Raw genomic sequence first — 19,681 nt, 5'->3', positions numbered from 1 at the left:
CTTTCTTTAACTTTTACATCTAAAAATATGCTTAAATACCTATTCCTATTTTCCCCCACTCAAGTAATGAACTTGCTAAGCACATACAAGTACATACACACATACACCTATTTCCCCAAGGTAAAATAAAATGTTGTTTTTTCAATTAAGGAGTAACTAAAAGAATTCCTAGCATTTCAGTGCCTTATCTTTAAAAAAAATAGCTCTTCACTGCACTATGTTCAAAAGTTTTGGTCACTGTACAGCAGGGAGTCCATCTGATCAAAATTTGGAGGATATCAGGATTGGAAGGAACTAGACAGTTATCCTATTAAACCACACTAAATAATTGAATCTGTATGAGGACATGCCTGCCAAGTAGTCACTGTGTGGTGGTATACCTCCAGTAAAAAGGAGAATAAAGGATACTCTCTAACACAGGCTATTACCAGTAAGACATTTATTAATAGTATTATTACACTTGTTCCTAAAATCTATTATTATTTCAACAGTGAAGAGGTAAATGCCAGACTAACCTCAGTCAGATGGTTATTATAGTTAGGTTGACAGTAAATTACAAGACACATCCACAGACTATAATCCTGTTATAGAGTATGCAATACATTAAAACACAATGGAGAGGCTGCACGAATTGGCAACATTTTATATCATTAAAAAAAAAATCGAAGACCTAAAAATGGTGCTTGCCTATGGTTGCAGATATTAGAAAAATCTTTCATTTTAAAGGGCAATTCTGTACCATTTAAAAAAAAATCTATCATCTGTCAAAGGCAGATATGTATTGTTTATATCAAGTGATAGTTGTGCTTAAATATAATTTAAGACAGTTAAATATAAATTCACGTTTACTTCCATATAAAAATATATATAAAAATAGAGTATTTAAAGAGGTGGATATTCATACTAAGGAACTGATTGATCAAAATAGTCTTTTTTTGGTGTGGTAATGAAATCGAGGTATTTGTACATTTTGTAATTTCAAACCTGGATTGAATAACCCTCTCAGGTTTTTTTTTTCCCCCAAAAGAAAAACAATCCTTTAAAAACCAATTTTAACTGTGGGATAGCTCACAACAAAACACTTGTAAAATAAAGAAATTCACCATTTTGAAATTAACATGTAGAAGAGAAAGTTCTCAATACTAGAATTGGATATGTTGTATATGTATGCCACAGTTTTAATAAAAAAGTAATTTTATGCTTACTCTAAATTTGTATTTGATAAATCAAAATATGGTTACTAGTAACATAATATTTCTGGACATATACAGACGCTGTATGAAAATAAACACCTACGCACTTGCAAATGGCTAATCCTTTGAAACTATTTACATAAAATGTAATCTTGAATTACACAGGGTTCTAACGGCAAACAAAAGCTTTCTTAAGTAATATCATCAGTAAAACATAATAAAATAATACACTTTAAAATTACATATTTAATCAACTTAGACTGCAGTTTCCCATCCAAGTTCACGGACAGGGTAGGAGGGAATGTTTATGAAAAGTACAAAGAGTGCAAAGTTAAATGCATTGGTGTTTTAACTGTAAAATATTACATTTCCTATCTCTTGCATAGAATCGTTTTGAATTCCCCGTGGAGCATTCCTGTTCTTTTCCTTTCAATTGTAAAATTTAAGAAGTATAGGAAGAAATATTTTCCTAAGCATTAGATTCACAAAGCCTAAGCCATCATAAACATCACTTTTTCTCCTGGTAAAGGACACAAACACAATCCCTACTTGCAAGTGGAATGTAAATGCTTTTTTCTCCTTTTTAGTATTAATGTACCGAGAGAAAAGATAATGCAATACTCAAGAGCTTTATCCTTTTTGTCCACATAATTCAAGTGTCTATATTTCTCCTTATTATCACAATGCAATACCTAGCCCACAGTGGTTCTAATTTAAGATTATACTTCAAGTAACCTTTTTCTAGCTCTAGCTTTCCCCTTGAAAACAAATGATTTTCAAGTGCACACCTTGGACTTACAAAGCTGTAGGAAAAAAGTGTTATTATTACTTTTTTTAACCACGTGTGCATTGGTGTGTATGTGTGTGCCAGGGTGCATGAGTGTGCGGTCAATCCAAATACACGTGATGTACAGGATTTGGTTCTTAGACTGCTGTCCAGGTGAGTGAGTGGCTTGCTTCCAATTCCAAGTTCAGTCCTCCTGCAGGGAGTCTACACAGTTCTTTTACTCGCACACATCCTGCTGAGAAGGATTTCAGAGCAAACCTGATTAATTGGACCTCTGACATGATACGGTGATTGAAAATTTGTTACAGAGTCTTGTCGTCGTTGTTGTAGTTTGCTTTGATTGCTGAAATATTTCCCCACAATATGATTTCTTGATTGTTTCATTTTAATAAAGGGATATTCTTTGGATAGCTTTGATTTCACTACCTGCAAATAAAGAGCAAAACATAGTCAAAATCAAGGACATTCAAGCCCTGCATCGAGTAGTATAACTAACTCACAAACTTGAACAGCATCTTTATCACGCGGATATTGCCTAAAGGACATAAATATGATCTACATAACCAAGAGCTAGAGAAACTGCTCTTTCAAAAAAAAAAAAAACAAAAAACACCAAAAAACTAAAGTTGGAATTAGAATTTCTGCCATTTTACTTACCTCAGGGCAGTTGAATCCAATGCAACTGAGGAATAATTTCAGATGGTTTCTCTACTACACTGGTGTGTGTGTGTGTGTGTGTGTATGTGTGTGTGTGTGTGTGTGTGTGTACTTAGGCCGGATGCCACCATATAGAAAAGACACTGAGGTACCTTTGGGGGTCACTGATTCAAACATGGTACTCTAAACCTGCCATGGCACCCTTTTATAGAATGGAAATTAAAACTATTTGCAGAGAAAAGAAAAGTACTTCTCTATTGCACAGCCATAAGCTGACACTTAAAATTAGTGGTTTCCTTTTTCTGGGCACTTAGTAAGTTAGTAAGGGATCTGTAGAAGCAGACCATGCCTTATTAAGCTAATAACTTTATATATGTTTGTACATATATTTTATCTTAAACTTTTTTGAATAGGCAGAATTAGAAAGCATTTATAAAGCATAAAAGGATATGTAACACAAATTTCCTCCCCAGCTCTGCCTCTCCACCTCCAGTCACTCAGTTGACTCCCCAGAAGCAACGTATATTACTAGTTTCTTTGTGATTCCATTCACAGATATTTTATGAATATCAACACATACACATACATACAAATAAACAGGCCATATTTATAGTCCATTTGTACAGTTTACAAAAAGTTGTCCTGGGGCTATTCTATAATTTTATTTAAATTCAGTTAATTAACATATAGTGCATTATTAGTTTCAGAGGTAGTATAATTGTCAGTTTTAATCACTGGGTTAATGTAACTCAGATTGTTAATACCAACAGTCAGAGGGAATCAGGAAGGGATCAAAACAGAGATTGTGGGGAGGGTTAGGAAGTGGGGAGGAGAGAAAATACTGGCAAAGCTGTTTGAGGTGTCTTCACAAATGAATAACAAATCATTAATTCAATTTATTAATTATTAATTTTTAATGCAATTGCAAGACATTATTTTCGGTCAATATGGACACATAAACTATATATTATTGATGACTAATGAAGGCAACACTAGCTCACATAGATTTTTAAAATTCCTTTAAGTGCTGTATAAGATTTAGAGCCACATTTTTTTTACTCCATATTAAGAGAATACAATGAAAACGGCTAAAAAAATACAGAATATTTAAACAAACACAAGCTATTTATTTTGAAGATAAGTATTTTTAGTTATTATGTGCAAGTGAGCATGAACAGTTTTAGAAGATTTATTTGAGTAGAAATTCTGTAAAGATCTAAACCAAAATGTCAACAGTAGTGATCTTTGGGTAGAGGAATTATTGGTGATTTAAAACATCTTCTTTGTAACTTCTGACCTTGCCTTTTTTATTTGAACACAACAAATGTGCATTCCTTTATAATCATAAAAATGTTGAAGCTATTCCCATTTTGAAGAAAAATGTAATAGCAATGCATTTTAAAACCAATTATACCCTGCTAACCCCAAAGAAATGAATTGTTTTCCTGTAGCTATGGGATGTTTAGTTTTTTATGATCAGGCCCTCAGATAAAGTGACTCTTAAGAAGACCAGTGAAATCAGTGGGCTGTGGTAAGGAATCCTTGCGGATGGTAAATCAGAGCTCAGTTTGCATTTAACCACTGATTAATATTCCAGGTCCCAAGGTTGTAAGTTGCTGTTATGTGCAGCTCCTTCCACCCCTGTTTGGTTATCCTACAACTTTAAATATGATAGGCTCGGAGGTGCACCAGTGTTTTCCTGAAGGTTCTGTCCATTTTAGAGGAGGTGTGTATTCAATGATAACCAGATTAGTGAAAATTTTTAAGGAAGTTTATTTAAGGAAACACTTAAGCATAAATATTACTTTCAACCCTGAAAAAATATTATTCCAGTATTCTGAAGCCAAAATAAGGTTACTTTTGTTTATATAATTTTATCTTAAGGTCTGGTTTTTGCAATTGCCAGATGATCTGCATGCTAATTAAATGCAAAATAGATAAAAATACATCCCATTGCAAAAGGTTATATAGGTCTTTAAAAATTATTTCAATGTTTTGTGTTGCATCTGATGTTGCATTACAAATGTTGGATAATGCTAGTGTCGATGCTTATAGCAATCTTGAATGGGATTTATAAAAGAGATAATACAAAAATATATATTTCCATTGTATTTGCTGAAGCTTAGAGCTTCTATTCAAGAGTCGTGTCAGTATTTTGCCAGATCACATGGGAAGGTTGATAATGTATTTCTATTTTTAAACCACTCAGGTGGTCTCTGAGAAAGGAAGATGGGATGATGGGGTCTCCGCCAGCTTCTGAGGGCCAGCCTAATGCCTCTCATAATGCTGGTGCTGGCATATGATGCTGAAGATTGGTTCCTACACATCTATCCCAGGGCGTGGCCCAACAACACTTAATTCAGTTAGTTTCCTTTGAAACCTATTTTTCAGGAAATAATCAAAGACGCTAGCTAAGTGTCCTAATTCCTTGGTGAGGCCAGTTTTACCCTGATACTGACTCCTGAAAGGTGACAAACCTACAGAGAAAGAATTACTTCAATTTTGATTTGTCAAAATAGAGATGTAAAAAGTCTGCCCAAATGCTATTGTCAATGGAATCCGGGAGCCTTTAAAAAAATCCAGCAGTATTATGTGCTGTACCAGGAGCACAAATAATTTATTTCAGGAACACAAGCTTTAGCGTTATGAAACATTTTGTTATAGGACATTACCCAAGAATTATTTATAACTATATGATTGTTTACCTTGAAAACCCAAAGGAAGCTACTGAAAAATAATGAGATATTATAAAGTTAATATTTACAAATTATATAGCATTTCTATATTCTATCAATAATTAATAAGAAATATATTAGAGAAAGGATCCCATTACAATATGAAAACAATTTCATTCAGTTCAGCAATTATGCAGGTGAAGAAAACACAAAGTTTAATAAAAGGAAAACATTAACAAATGGAAAGACATACCATGTCAAATCCTCCCGGGTTAATTAAAATGCTATTCCAACTGTAATCACAACAGGATTTGGGGGGACATGACAAAGAAATCCTAAAATACATCTTGAAGAATCAATGTAAGAAAATAACCAAGACCATTTGGGAAGGGGAAAAAAAAAACAGTGATGGTGCAGGATTTTTCAATACCAGATGTTCACTCAGCGATATTAATTGAGTCTACCATCAGCCTACCATAGACCCAATTTGTTGGTTGCATAAGCCAAGTACAAGCAGAATTCAATACTGTGACAGAAAAAATAGGAATGTTCGTACTACATTAAAGTGCATTTCATAAACTGCTACTCTTCCCTAAAAATGTTTATGGAGCAGTAAGGTAGTTCTAAATAAAGCCCAGTGTTATATAAATCTAGTGACCATAAATGTTGACAGCCTAAGAGTTTTAATTACTTGGAAATAAAATCAAGACTGTATGTTTAAAATGGAGCTATGTATCAAACTGCTAATAGAATCTCCAATGGGGAAGGGAGTGAGAATTAATGGGTGCATATGATAAAAAGGCAGGAATTTTCTCTCTCTCTCTTTTTTTTTTTTTGAGAGAGAGTGAGCGAGCGAGCAAGGACACATGTGTGTGAGGGTGGGGGGGGGCAGAGGGAGAGGGAGAGCGAGAATCTTAAGCAGGCTCCACACCCAGCACGGAGCCCAACAAAGGGCTCCATCTCACAACCCTGAGATCATGACCTGAGTAGAAACCAAGAGCCAGACGCTTCCCTGAATGAGCCACACAGGCACTCCAGGAATTTTTTTTTTTAAGATTTTATTTTTAAGTAATCTCTACACCCAGTGTGGGGCTTGAACCCACGACTCTGAGATCAAGAGTCGCCCGCTCCACTGACCGAGCCATGCAGGCACCTCTAAAGGCAGGATTTTTTTTTTGTTTTTATTGTACATACTTATTTTTACATTTTTACAGCTAGCAAGAGTTCATGTAATCCTTTTACAATAGAAAAGCAGCAGAAGAGAAAAAAAAATGATGCCATATCTTATAAAATTCAAATGAGTTATTGATGACTTAATGATTTATTTTTTTCTACGTAATATCCAACTTTCAGTCTTCAGAGTTCTCTGCCAGGAAACACATGGAGTAATTCAGACATGGTCCCTACCCTCAAGGGGGCTATATAAAGACACATGTCTAAGATACTTGAAGTAAGAACAAGAATGAAATGACTTCAAAGACATTGTCTGAGACTAACTCCCCAAGGTCAGGCACCATGTTGTTTCCGTGTAATGAATAGTTCCTTCGTACATTACTTAGTGTTAATTTATGGTGGGCATGATCATCTGCTCACAGAGCTATTATTTCTTTGAACTTATTTGTTAAATTCAGTATCCAGCATTGCTGCCAAGCTGCTATCTCCAAGTTTCAAAACATTACTTTATTTTACCTACTCTTACGGGCTCTAAAGTTAAGGAAAAGGACTTAGTTACAATTTTTAGGCTTGGAAATGTTATGCAAATGAAAGATGTTTGACCTGTACAATAAAGAGCTAATTGCTTCTTTCCTTTGATCTCTTGTGTGGAAATGTGCCCATTTGGGTCCTTTCCAAAAACCAGAGGACCATTTGGGATTATTAAAATCCAACTAAAGTGTCAAGTGGAATGTGGCTTTGAAAGAGATGTTAGCAAGACAAATGTTAGGTTACCTCCGGGGCATAGTAGTAATAATAATAGTAAACAACAAAAGTGAGCTATTGGAAAACATCAGTGAAAGAGTTAGGCCTTGAACTGAAGACAAGACTCTAGATGTTTCTGCATGGTGATCATCTCAAATAGAGGCAAATTCTAACGGTTTGATGCTGTCAAATGCTTCCTTAAATTTGGGTGCATATGACTCAAACACTGAGAAAGAGACATGTCTATCCAGAGGGATAAGAAACGATTCCATACAATTAAACGATACATACATAATGTGATTTGGCAAATGTTTACATTACTCCACACACAAATGTTCAATGACAAATCTTTTGACACTGTAAAATAATCCAAAGTAACTCTTTGTCTTTAGCTTTGTGTGTGTGTGTTGCTGTTTATTTTCTTTTTATGCGTTTACCTGTCAAATTATACTTAAAATTAGGAAACAAGAGTGAAGGACAATTGGTCTTCATGAAGTGTGATAACCTGATTAGATCAACATCGTTCTCTAATCACAAGTGTAAGTGTAATAAAAATTATTTTTCTCATGGCAGTGTCCACATTTAGATTAAGTTACATGTAGGAATAGACTTCCAAGTAAAGATTACAGTGTTTCAGAACAATAACATAGTTTTAATATATTAACTATAGAAACTTAGAAAGGAGTAATTTTGGTGCTGGAATCAAGTGCCATCATGATAACATAGAATATGTAGATGATCACATTTTTCTGTGCGTCAGTGCAACAAGAATTAAAATTCTGTGCTTAGGCATGAAGAAGTAACTTTGACCTTTTCCTAGGTTTCTTATATGCTAAGAGACCTCCCAGTTTATGATTGTAGATCTTTCCACATCTCCATGTAATTAAAGACTTGGGCACACAGGCATTATACAGAAGGCATGCAAATGCCTACAATTTGACTTGACTGTCTTTGTCCTCTGGCTATTGTAGGACTAGCCAAAGGGAGGAAAAACAGTCATAAATTACACAATAAAACTCACATTGCAACTTTTACTTTTAAATGCATATAACTTTAACACTCAAAATTGATTTCACATAAATCTTAATCAGAATGAGTATATTACCATGTCAATTAACTGCTGCATCTAAAATAACTTTGAACTTTCAAAAAGTCAGTACAAAAAGGGAAAGCTTGGTGAATTGGAAAAGTGTCAGGCGTATTAGAAGCAAATACCTTTCCTAAAACTGATCTTAACCTGAATAACACCCAAGGAACTTCTGATGTGGTTCCAGATCCACAGAACAAAATAGAAAACAATTTTCAGTGGTGCAAGTGTTCCAAAATCTTTCTAGACTGGATTAAGGGGGATGTTCTGATTATAAACGTGTTTCACAGACATGGATGGGCTAGGAAGAGGAATGAGGGTAATGGCTTTCTTTCTATAAGGTTGGAAAACCTGACATTGACCAAAATGTGCTAGTGTGGTCTTTTAAGATAAATGTATATGATTGAAGTACTTTTTATTTGGTATAGTCATTCTGCAGACATGACATTCAATCCAAGATCCAGTCATCAAATTTATAACCAGCTGAAAAAGTAGCCCAAGAATTCACAGAAATGGAATAAAAATAAAGCAACAAACAATAGTTAGAAGCCAGTCCTTATAATTCATAGTTCCATTTCAGGAAATTTTGCAATTTTTACAGATAATAATGATTTTTTTCATCTATCCCCCACCCCAATATTTAATCATGGCCACATGAAATAAGCTATGTTTTGATTGAAGGGAGTCTAGCTTCTGAATGGGTCAAAGATGCTGAGGATTAGAAAGCAAGACTAAAGTTTTCTTTAGGAACGAGGAATTGTTTTTTGCTTTTGGTGTTTCCAGATTTGCAATGTCTTGGTCTCTTCCCCTACCTCCACATCTCCAAGCCTTCTTATTCTGACAGCTGAGCCTTTTTTAACTCCTGCCCCTTAGACAGACCTCAGTTTCCAGCTCTGGGAACAAATTCTGCTCTGAAGTGGGGAAATTGATTATAAGGAGCTATAGACCAGTAGTTTACCATTTCCACTGAAATTGTGGTTCTATCTTGTACTCCTCTGCAGTTCTCCAGAGACTCAGTCACGTTTTTAAACTCCGTTTTCAAAGTGGCTGGATATTCATGTCACTGAATTCTTGATATTATTTGAATGACCTTCATTAGTCCAGTGGCTTACAAGCTAAGTTCCCACCCTGATCTATTTCCATGTACATTTTGGGTCTTGGAATCTATTTTGACCTTCATTCACAGGTATCTGTTTCCATCTATTTCTCTGGAACTTAGTTTTATTTAAGCATATGACACTAAAATGTCACTTAGAAACAATTTGTGTGGACTGACATTCCATCTGCTGGCTTCACTGTAGGAATTCGATCAGCGCTAGGGGGGCCTTTGAAAGGAGCGCCTCCATCGGGCCACTCAGTTCTTGTCAGAAGAGCCTTCTAGCCACTTGTCTGAGGTGGTGCAGGCCCGTCTGCCGGTCTGCTGGTATTCCAGAGGGTCTGGGGAGAAGTTTAGGGGCTCCGCCCTTCAGGTGCCAACTTTCCCTTTCATTTTTCTGATGTCAGCCTCTAGATTAATTTCTTCTTTTCTGTACCTGTCTTTCTGAGTCCATCTCTGATGTTCAATTTTTAAAGACATCGTATATATGGATGTGGGCTGCATGTGGTGGGGTGAGGGGTCCACCAATTTTGCATACAGACTTTCTGACCTGTGTCTCAGCCTGCCTTCTTCTGCACCTACCTCCTTCAGGCCTGGGCCGTTTGGACGATCTGTGGGCAAGTGTGCTTCACCTCTAATTGGTAATTCTCCTCTCTCTCATTTTACATTGTAACTTCCTTTGTAGGCTAAGTTAAACTTCTTAGAATGAATTCGGAGTTCTTGTCTGTTATGAGTTATTTCTTATTCTGTCTTTTTTTTTTTTTTTAGTGGGGAGCGGTGGTGAATAGCTTCATGTCTTTAAAGTCTTTTGGTGGAGTTTCAAGTGGAAGAGAAGATAAATGCTTGTGGTCATTCTGCCACATTTAATCTTACTCCCTGCATGATTTTTGACCTTATCCTCTATGCTAGTTTTTCCAAAGTGTGTTTAGTGAGGTGTTAATAGTTGTTATTAAAAAAAGGAAAGTGGTTCTGTGGTCAAAAATGTTTGGGGAAAACTGGGTCAAACGAAGCTAAATAGTTTCTTTGCTGTAAGGGCTTTTTGGATCATTGAAAATACTAATATTATTTGAGAATCTTTACAGTAGAGGAGTATACAGAATTTCCCAAACCACAGATCCTGTTTTCACCAGGCTAGAACACCAAAACATGAAGTAGGGAATGCTAGTCAAGACAGTTCAGAGTCCATCCTAGCTTGACCCTTAAGCCTTGGTAGTAAACCCCCCGAAATGAGGGTTTATTGCAAAAAACATGAGATACTTATGGATTGACATCTCTTCCTGAGGCATACTGACGTCCTAGGTGCTGGCACTGCAGAGGCTGGCGTGTGCAGCTGCCTCTTGGGGTCCTCATACTAGTTAGCATGGAGTGACTGACACTCTGTTCATCTTTCATTCAATTATCCTTCTTAAGAGAGAGACCCTGATATGGTTGGTGTTACCACTATTCAACAAAAGATGCTCCCTTTGGAACAGGATCTTGTACCAAACCATCTCAGAAAAGGCTGGGCTTCCTTGGGGCTCATGAATTCATTCTCAGCAGGCACTGATTTGTAATCTAATCATCTGGCAGAAAAAGTTAGAATTCTTGCAGACAGTGGACTGAGCATTAATTATTTTTTGCACAGAAGAAACTGTCTAGGATCACTTTCCCCCCAAAGTGGTTTAAGAGTGGTAGGCAGTGAAAGTTCCTGTGACTCCTCTTTAGTGATAAGGCCATTGAGACATTTTAAATGACAACATTGGATTGGAACCATAGAAACATCCTGGTGGGAACATGAATTCGAGTAATTGAAAGTGAAGCTTCCAAGATGAAAATATTGCAGAAGTCTAGGGCAAGTAAATGCTAGAGAAGAAGAAACCTATAGCCAACCTCATTCATTTACCTGCACCCTCCCAACTATTTACAGTGTCCTTGACCTGATCCTCCTCCACATGATCAAGGACCTTCCTCTTATGCCCTCCTGTTTTCCTTATGTATCCCTTAGTATTGATTATTCCCTTTCTGCCGATAAACACGAAAAGTAGTTCCTCCTATAAACTGCTCCTAGACCACTTTCTTTTCTAAATCCAGTATCTTTCCGTTATTCTTATTTTCACTTGTTGAAAGGCTTTACCAACCTCCTTTTCTCATTTCTTACACCTCTTCAATCTATTGTAGTTTAATTCATGCCCCCAATATTTTTACTGAAATTTATATGATCACCACACTCTACTAGAGTTTTCCTCTATCATTTTACTCTCTAAATTCAAATGCTCCTATTTCTGCAAACTTTGCTTAAATATTGATGTCTCTAAGAGCTCCTTCCTCAGCTCCTCTTACTCTACTCACTTTCTCTGGATGATCTACTTTCATTGTTGCAACTGTTGCCTGTTTTCTGATGACTTCCAACCTTTTATCTCCAGCCGCACCCTGCCCCCCCGAGCTTCAGACTTGTATAGCCAACTGTCTGTGAGATATATCTCCACCTGGATGTCCTACAGGCATCTCAAACACAACATGTTCAAAACGGAATCATCTTTTCCCTGAGCCGGTACCTTCTCAGCCATTCTCTGACTCAATTGCTGGTTCAGCTCTAATCTATCACCCAAGTTAGGAGTCGTCTTTGATTCTTTCGACACCCCCATGCTTCAGATAAGATCTACAGATTTTACTTTTAAAATAGGGCTTGTATTTGTCTCCTTCTCCCTTATACTTGCAGTCTCTGTCCTGGTTTGGGCAAGCTTTTATCATCTCTCACCTGACTTCTGAAAATGTCTCCTGTCTTCTCTCCCAGACTCAGTCCTTTTTCCATCTTCCCCCCTCAATGTTATCAGACTTACCTATCGGAAACAAAGATGTGACCATCTCACTTCTCTATAAAATCTTTCGTTGGCTCTCCACGACCTATAGGATGAAGTCTAAGCTCTTACCATGATCTGGCCCTAGCCCACTTTCCCAGGCCCTGATTTTAATTGATGTTCTACAATATACAGAATTGCATGCTGGGGATATGTTGAGTTTGAGATACTCAAGGGAACCCTAAAAAATGTTCTCCTAGCTCCTTTTACAGTAGTTAGTACAGCACTCATATAGACACTCAAATATTTGTTGAATTAAATTGCCATTACTAATTTATTAAAAATAGCCATGCTGATAAATTCTGGGATCTGCTATCTAAGCTATCTATATTTGGATCAGTTCCTTTTTCTCTGAAAGTCGTTACCTCAGTGTTTTAGATAGGTGAATTTAAAGGCTTTTTTCTTCATTGTGTTTATGACAAACTTTTTTTTTTTTTAAGATTTTATTTATTCATTTGAGACATACAGAGAGAGAGAGAGAGAAAGCATGAGCAGGGAGAGAGGCAGAGGGAGAGGGAGAAGCAGGCTCCTCACTGAGCCAGAGCCCGATGTGGGGCTCGATCCCAGGACCCCGGGATCATGACCTGAGCCGAAGGCAGACGCCCAACCATCTGAACCACCCAGGTGCCCCTATGACAAACTTTTAAAGTTTGAAGGAGAAAGGGAAAAACTTCAAGCCCATCACATAGAAGGAAAACTTTTCTAGGTCAGCTAAGCTTTTGTTTACATAATTAAAATTAAATAATAAAGAGTATAAGATGAAGATCTAACAATAAGGGAAATCATCTCTGACAAGGAATTGAAAATCCTTTCTTCTTTCCGTGGTGCCAGAATCAAAGGAAACTTGGTGTTATTAGAGCTGGGTAGTAATGCCAGAGGGATTTTTTTTTCCTTTGGACTGAGTCAAAAGTTCTGTTTTTTGGACTCTGCCAGAAAACAGAGATCTCATGTAAGGTTTATACAGCTGATTAGACTAATTAATAATCACGAAACAGCTGTGGATTTGCCCCTCCTGCAGCCAGGTCTGGGCCGATAATATTTTTGTATCCTTCCCAGGTTTTGGCTTGCTCATAGTAGATGTCTGCCACATAACTAAAGGCACTATCCAAAACCACTCTTGGGCAAAAGCTACCTGGATCCTGTTTGTTGTCCTGCATAAACATTAGGAAAACAAAATTCCATTTCTGCCCATGAAGAGAAACACCTGCTTTTCTAATCAGCAGAAACATTGTAGTCAAAACTGATGTACACCAGTTGGGAAATTGTTTATAGATTCATGGTGACAACATATTCTCTCTCTCGGTGACTTGACAGATGAAAGAGGTGCCCCCAAGACCTCTCATCTTACCTATGGCGACAAGAGCCCATTGAAGCAGGTTTGTTATGTCTATGATAGAATTCCCACCACAAATCAAAGAGGACACATCAAGATCTTACTGTAATGATTATAACAATCCTTCTCAGGTATGTGTGAATCTATCGTGGGAATGGTTTGATTGAACACCAGAAGATACAAGGCTCCCAACCTCAAATTCTTATGGTTCTCGCACAGCTGATTTCAATTCTTGCTATTACTGTATGACAAATCGCTTTGCCAGCTCATAAGATGAGCATAGAGGCAAAAAATGGTTATTGTTAACAAATTTCTGCCCTTTAATATGTTTTGCATGAGACCAATAATCTACTTTTCCCTGGCTTGCTACATTAATCATCAAATCATCTTTTGCAAGGGCCTTTAGATTTTCTTGATTTTTTATAGTAAGCTCACAGTGATTTAAGATGTTGGGTGATAGTTTGGAAAGATTATAAAACATCAGGGTCAGCACTAGAAACTTCCTGAGGTACAAATAGTACATATTGTTCAAGACTTAAGTAACAATATGCCTAAGTGACGAACGGGTTAGAGACTTTGTGATGAAGAGAGCCAGTTGAGAAAGATGATCTTATCATTCTGTGGTGTAACTGGAAAGGCAAATGCTCCCAGAAGTATTTTAGCTCAAACAAGAAAACTTCAACATGGATAACACTGCTCCAGAACCAACTGAGATAATTTGGACAATACCTAGGTAGCTTGCCAAGTCAACACACGTTAGAAATAGGGCTTAAAAAGCAATTTATACACGATCATTGCACATAATTAAAAAGTCAAATAAGTGACATCTTAAATCATTGTTATGCAAATTAATGATAATTTTTTTAGTAATATTTAGAAGTCAATATTCTAGTTCTGGTGGTTCAAAGAGTCTTTGTTGTTCTCAAATTCCATGACCATTAGTGTCACTGGTTAATGCTGCGGCAGGAGATACATGTAATGCAATTGTGTGGGAAGGGTATCTTCTGTTTTTAATTGGAGCCATGCTGGAAATCCTTTGGTAGACTTCTCCTTTTTAGGCTTCCAGAGGGACTAAAGATGAAAAAGAAAAACAGATCCCCTCCCCAAAAATACTAATTGAAGACACATTATATAAAAATAAGTAAATAAACAAACCTTTTCTAAAAGAGGCAAAAACCCGATCTGTATGTTGTCTTTCAAAGTCCCCATTCTATGTGGGTTTTGGCAACCTCCGACCAGTTTTCTCAGCCAGCTCTGATACTGGGCTGGCTCAGCGGCAAGATTATTTCTTCCTCTTCCAGACTACCTGCTCTTGTGTTCCTAAATCTTGACTTTTTGCAAATCGGATAGGAACTTAAAGGGTGTTCTATTTTTTTGTGGAAGAAAGAAATAGACACACAGTCTCCTACAGTGTAGAAGCTCTCTGCAACAGCACGGCCAAGCTTCAAGTTAGTAGATCAAAACTGAAAATGCCCTGCTCTCCCCGGTGGGTGCAGGCTCTCACTTCCCTGAGATGCAGATGCATTTGTCATATACAATTACATATAAAAAATATAACATAGAGTATTTAGAAGAACCAATACAGTGTCAATAACTTTTCGGTAGCCATAAAAACCTGGGGACCAAAATGGATTCTGACCGTCATTTTAGGGCTGAAAAACAGGCTCCAAGAATCCTTTAGTTGTCATTTCCCTAGTCAACCCAATGACTGCCTTCTGGTTTACAAGGGGGAGGGGTGCATTTGAGAAAGAAGGAGTGAACCCGTATCTGACAGAACGATCAAATGAGACATTTTCCATTGCAGTTTCAGCAGAATTTTCTGAGCTCTAGAGCAAACAACAGGAGCCAAGTAACCTCATATATCAAAAGCAATGTCTGAACAATGTATGCAAAACTTGAAAAAGTGTGGACAAAATCCAGCTTGCAAACCTTTGTCTCGTTAAAAGAGTAGGAGAATGAAGATGAAGGGAGAGAGAGAATTTCAATCTGAGAAGTTGTCCAAAGGCTTGGTGGTCTTCCTCCCTCATAGAGAGTGGCTTCTTCACCCTTGCTTCAAGCCAAGTGGAGGGGCCTTCAAGAGACCAACTTTGAGAGGTGGACATGTGTCCTTTGGGGTTTGTGGAGCATTAGAATTGGTATGAGACACGGTGGCTATAGATCAGCTTTAAGGTGGCTGAGGGAAGGATAAAATTATTTTCTGCTATCACCTTATCAGCTTAGCCTATTATATTACTGACTACAGATAAAATCATTTTAACCACGGGGCGTTGGGGGCTACTCAAAACACAGGTCCACCTGTTTAATGCATTGGATAAACCATGGAGGAAGGTCATTCATGAGTTTAGCACATTAAATTGTCTTGATTTTCAAGCTCCACCAAAGACTTGCTACCTTCTTTGGCCACAATTTCTGACGGGAGGGTTCAGAGTCTATTAGATAAGGCAAGTGTTCTCCAGGTTTCCATCCTTTTGGCCAATGATCCTAGTTTTTAAGTGTCTACATAAAAACTAATTCTTTTTTAACTTCTTATTTTTTAGAGCCTCTAGTTGTGATTGCTGCATGTTTTGGCTGAGTGACTGACGTTGAATACCTCATTTAATCTCCTCCTGACATAGTTTTTTAAAACAAAATAACACTGACAATGAAATGAAAGATATAATGAGAAATTTAAAAAATCAAAAGCTACAATAAATAAAGAGCCAGCATCGGGCGCCTGGGTGGCTCAGTTGGTTAAGCGACTGCCTTCGGCTCAGGTCATGATCCTGGAGTCCCTGGATGGAGTCCCGCATCGGGCTCCCTGCTCAGCAGGGAGTCTGCTTCTCCCCTGACCCTCCCCCCTCTCATGTACTCGCTCTCTCTCATTCTCTCTCTCTCAAATAAATAAATAAAATCTTTAAAAAAAAAATAAAAAAAATAAAGAGCCAGCATAAATACCTCATGAAAATGGCATCCACATGTGCCCTGCAAAAACTCCTTGTATCGCCCCATTGTTATAGTAAATGTGTCAACCACTTCATAGCCATAGGTTTTTGCAGCATCCAGAATAATCACATTTTCTTTCCATAAGTTCTGAACTTCACTCTGTATTGCAACGGAGAAGAATGGGAATATTTTTTTATTTAAATTCAATTAGAATGAGAATTTTTATTAAGAGGATTGTTTTATGATTTAATAACTCAGATAGAAATCATGTGAATATCATCGTTTTTACAGATTGGTCCCACTGCAAGAAAAATAATTTCACATGCATTTCTTAAACAAAGATGTGTTATCAGTTTTTTACTCAAAATATAAATACAAACATTTATGTATGTATAAAATGGCAACACATAAATATCTAGAATGACACACAGTTTGGAACTCTTCCTTCTATGAAAAGTAATTAGGTTTATTTCCCACAAAGGTTCATTGAAATATTTAAAATTCTCACTTTAAAAGTCAAAATTTGAACACCACAAAGGCTATCTCCATCTATTTAGATTCTTCATCATTTAGTCATTTGAATATTAATTAGTATCTGTTCTGTGCTTAGCTCTGTGCTAAGGGACAATACAAGGATAAATAAATCATGGCCCCTGCTCCTAAGACATTGCATTCCAATAGGAGGAACAGATTTGTAAACATTTACTAAGACCTTTATTGGATGTAAATATCCTAGACTCTGGGCTAGTAGGGAAGAGGGAATAGCTGAGTGGGGCAGGGGGATCGCTAGACAGTGAGGCTTCAGGAAGGGGTTCCAGAGCAGAGTGAGGTTTGCCTGTTGGATGGCGGTGGGGCAACAGAGAAGGGGAATGTGCTTCAGGGAACAGCAGAAGTGACTGAAAGCTCCAGCTGCTGCTTCTCAGGATCATATTCTTCCCTCCCTCCCCAATCATGTCCAAAGCAATGATGGTGCTTGGCAGAAAGTCTAATTCAGGCCCACTGTTGAGAGGAGGGACCCCTCCGCTAACTATTCCAGCTCTGGGATTTCTCATCAGCTTGACTAGTACTTTCTCAGACTTCCCCAGACTGACCTGTAGTCTGAGACTCTTCCTACCTCATCCATCCTTCTTCCACTCCTTTCACATCAGACAATTATAGCCAACCACAGTGCCCAATAGTGCCCAATATATAGTAGACACTCCAAAAATATTTGGTGCAAGATTGAGTGATATGCATTAGGTGCTGGGGCCTGAAACTCTTCCTGCCTCCTCAGCACCCTTCCCTTTATTCTTTCCAGACATTCTCCCTAATAAATCCCCTTCCTCTGCTAATTCTGTCTACTGTCGGTTTCTTGGAGAACCCAAACTCACAGAGGAAGGGACCTGCTCTTGCCTTTTCTAAAGGATAAAAATGCTTCTCATTTTTCAGTTGAAAAAGCAAATCATGGGGACGCTTGGGTGGCTCAGTCGGTTAAGCGTTTGCCTTCGGCTCCGGTCATGATCCCAGGGTCCTGGGATCGAGTCCCACATCAGGCTCCTTGCTCAATGGGGAGCCTGCTTCTCCCTCTCCCTCTAGTCTCTCTGCTTGTGCTCTCTCTCTCTGTGTCAAATAAATAAATAAAATCTTTAAAAAAAAAAAAAAGAAAAAGCAAATCACTTGCTTTTGTTGATCCAACTGCAAGGTAAAAGAAGCAGTACAAATATGTCTAATTTTCTGTCTTCTCCACTGTGTTAGCATACCTATCTTTAGGTGACATCTAAAGAAGAGTGTTCCCCCCAAAATAAAAGCAGTGAATAGAAAAATTCCTAAAGAAGAAATCTAGAGGAAAGGAACGTATGTGAATTTGGTTTATGCCATCATGTGAATAATGATGTTCAATATTGTTTGTAGACTTCTTGTCCAGTTACAAGTATTTTCTCAACTTTAATATGTCTAGCTATGAAAGGTATATGGAACTTTACAGTAAGCAGTTTCTAAAGAGAGTTTTCTAGAGAAAGGTGGGTTCTCTGGAAAGCAGATTCCTGAGATGGGAATTTGCCTGCAGGAGGCTGACGGGAGAGTGTTTTGGGGATCAACACCTGTAAGGAAGTGATGTAATTCTAAGAGAGGCTTTTGTGGATCCCCCGGGAGTTCTAGAGCTGGCCTGGTCCCTCCAAGATGGCTCAAATTAGGGAAAGGGGGCTGAATCTTGGTACTCCTACACTGGCAAGTCGGGCCTGGGCAGCAAAAGGCAATTCCTGGCAAGAGTCAGGTGGGAGTCCTTACTGGGCCATACTCCCAGTGGCCCAGGTGAATGAATGTCTCAGTCTTGAAGGGGGGATCTGGGAGGAGCCAAATCATATGAAGTATCACTCACTCATTCTTGCGTGAGATATTTTTTGAGATTCTACTACGTGCTGAGAGTTGTGTTTTGCATTGGGGGTACCAGAGTGAGCAATGTAGCCCTCCCTCCTGTCCTTGCTCTCACAGAAATTAGTCTAGCAGGGGAGACAGACAACCAAGGATTGTATCTGTTGAGAGACATAAACAAAGACACACGGCCCTAGTATAGGAGCTCCTGGCAGGAGTAGCCAATGGAGTTTAGTGTGTCAATTAAGTCTGCCCAGTGGTAAACTAACACTGGAAGGGTAATTAGAAGTTGTTCAGGTGAAGAGGTGGTGGGAGAGTGGGCTCCACGAAGAGGGAACAGTGATTTCCAAGATCTGGATGTGACTGAGAGCCTGGCGTGCTTGAGAAACTGAAACTTGCCCAGTAGGACTGAGCTCAGTAGTGGTGCATGCATGCATGTGTGCATCTGTGCATATGCACGGGTAGCAAGTCTACAGAGAACAGTAGAGGCAAGCTCTTGAATGGCCGTGCAAGAGTATGACTGAGTCCAGCCTTAGTTTCTGCCTCCACTTGCTATTATGCCTTTCTCTTTTGTTCTATTCTTTCCCCTCCACTTCTCCCCTCCTTTTGTCTTCTTTCCATATGAGAAGACTGATGAGGATCATTAAAGCTATGGTGGGAGGCATACTATTCAACACAGGATCTGGTGCATAAAAGTGCTGTAGAAATGTTTGCTATCTGCTGACATGAATTGATTTTGAGTTTGGAACCTAAATATAAGTAGGGGTCCAGTTCCTGCAAGGGGTAAAGTGGGGGCTCAAAGCAGAGTCCTCCAGAAGGAACTATAAC

General features: G+C 38.1%; 1 protein-coding gene across 3 annotated transcripts in view; it reads right to left on the bottom strand.

Moving 5' to 3' along the window:
* Positions 1-424: 424 nt before the first annotated feature.
* Positions 425-19,681, bottom strand: part of CPED1 (cadherin like and PC-esterase domain containing 1) — a 265,948-nt gene continuing 246,691 nt past the window's right edge. For all 3 annotated transcript variants that reach the window (XM_078059501.1, XM_078059500.1, XM_036122361.2), the window contains 2 exons: positions 16,517-16,663; positions 425-2,406 (listed from right to left, as the gene is read on the bottom strand). In XM_078059501.1, the coding sequence (XP_077915627.1) occupies positions 2,185-2,406; positions 16,517-16,663 (369 nt within the window). In that variant the 3' untranslated portion in view covers positions 425-2,184. The remainder of the gene's footprint in view (positions 2,407-16,516; positions 16,664-19,681) is intronic.

The sequence above is a fragment of the Halichoerus grypus genome, chromosome 12, assembly GCF_964656455.1.
Source record: "Halichoerus grypus chromosome 12, mHalGry1.hap1.1, whole genome shotgun sequence".
Classification (NCBI taxonomy): domain Eukaryota; kingdom Metazoa; phylum Chordata; class Mammalia; order Carnivora; family Phocidae; genus Halichoerus; species Halichoerus grypus.
The sequence above is the reverse complement of the archived record's forward strand: the minus strand, read 5'-3'. Positions and strand labels throughout refer to the sequence as shown.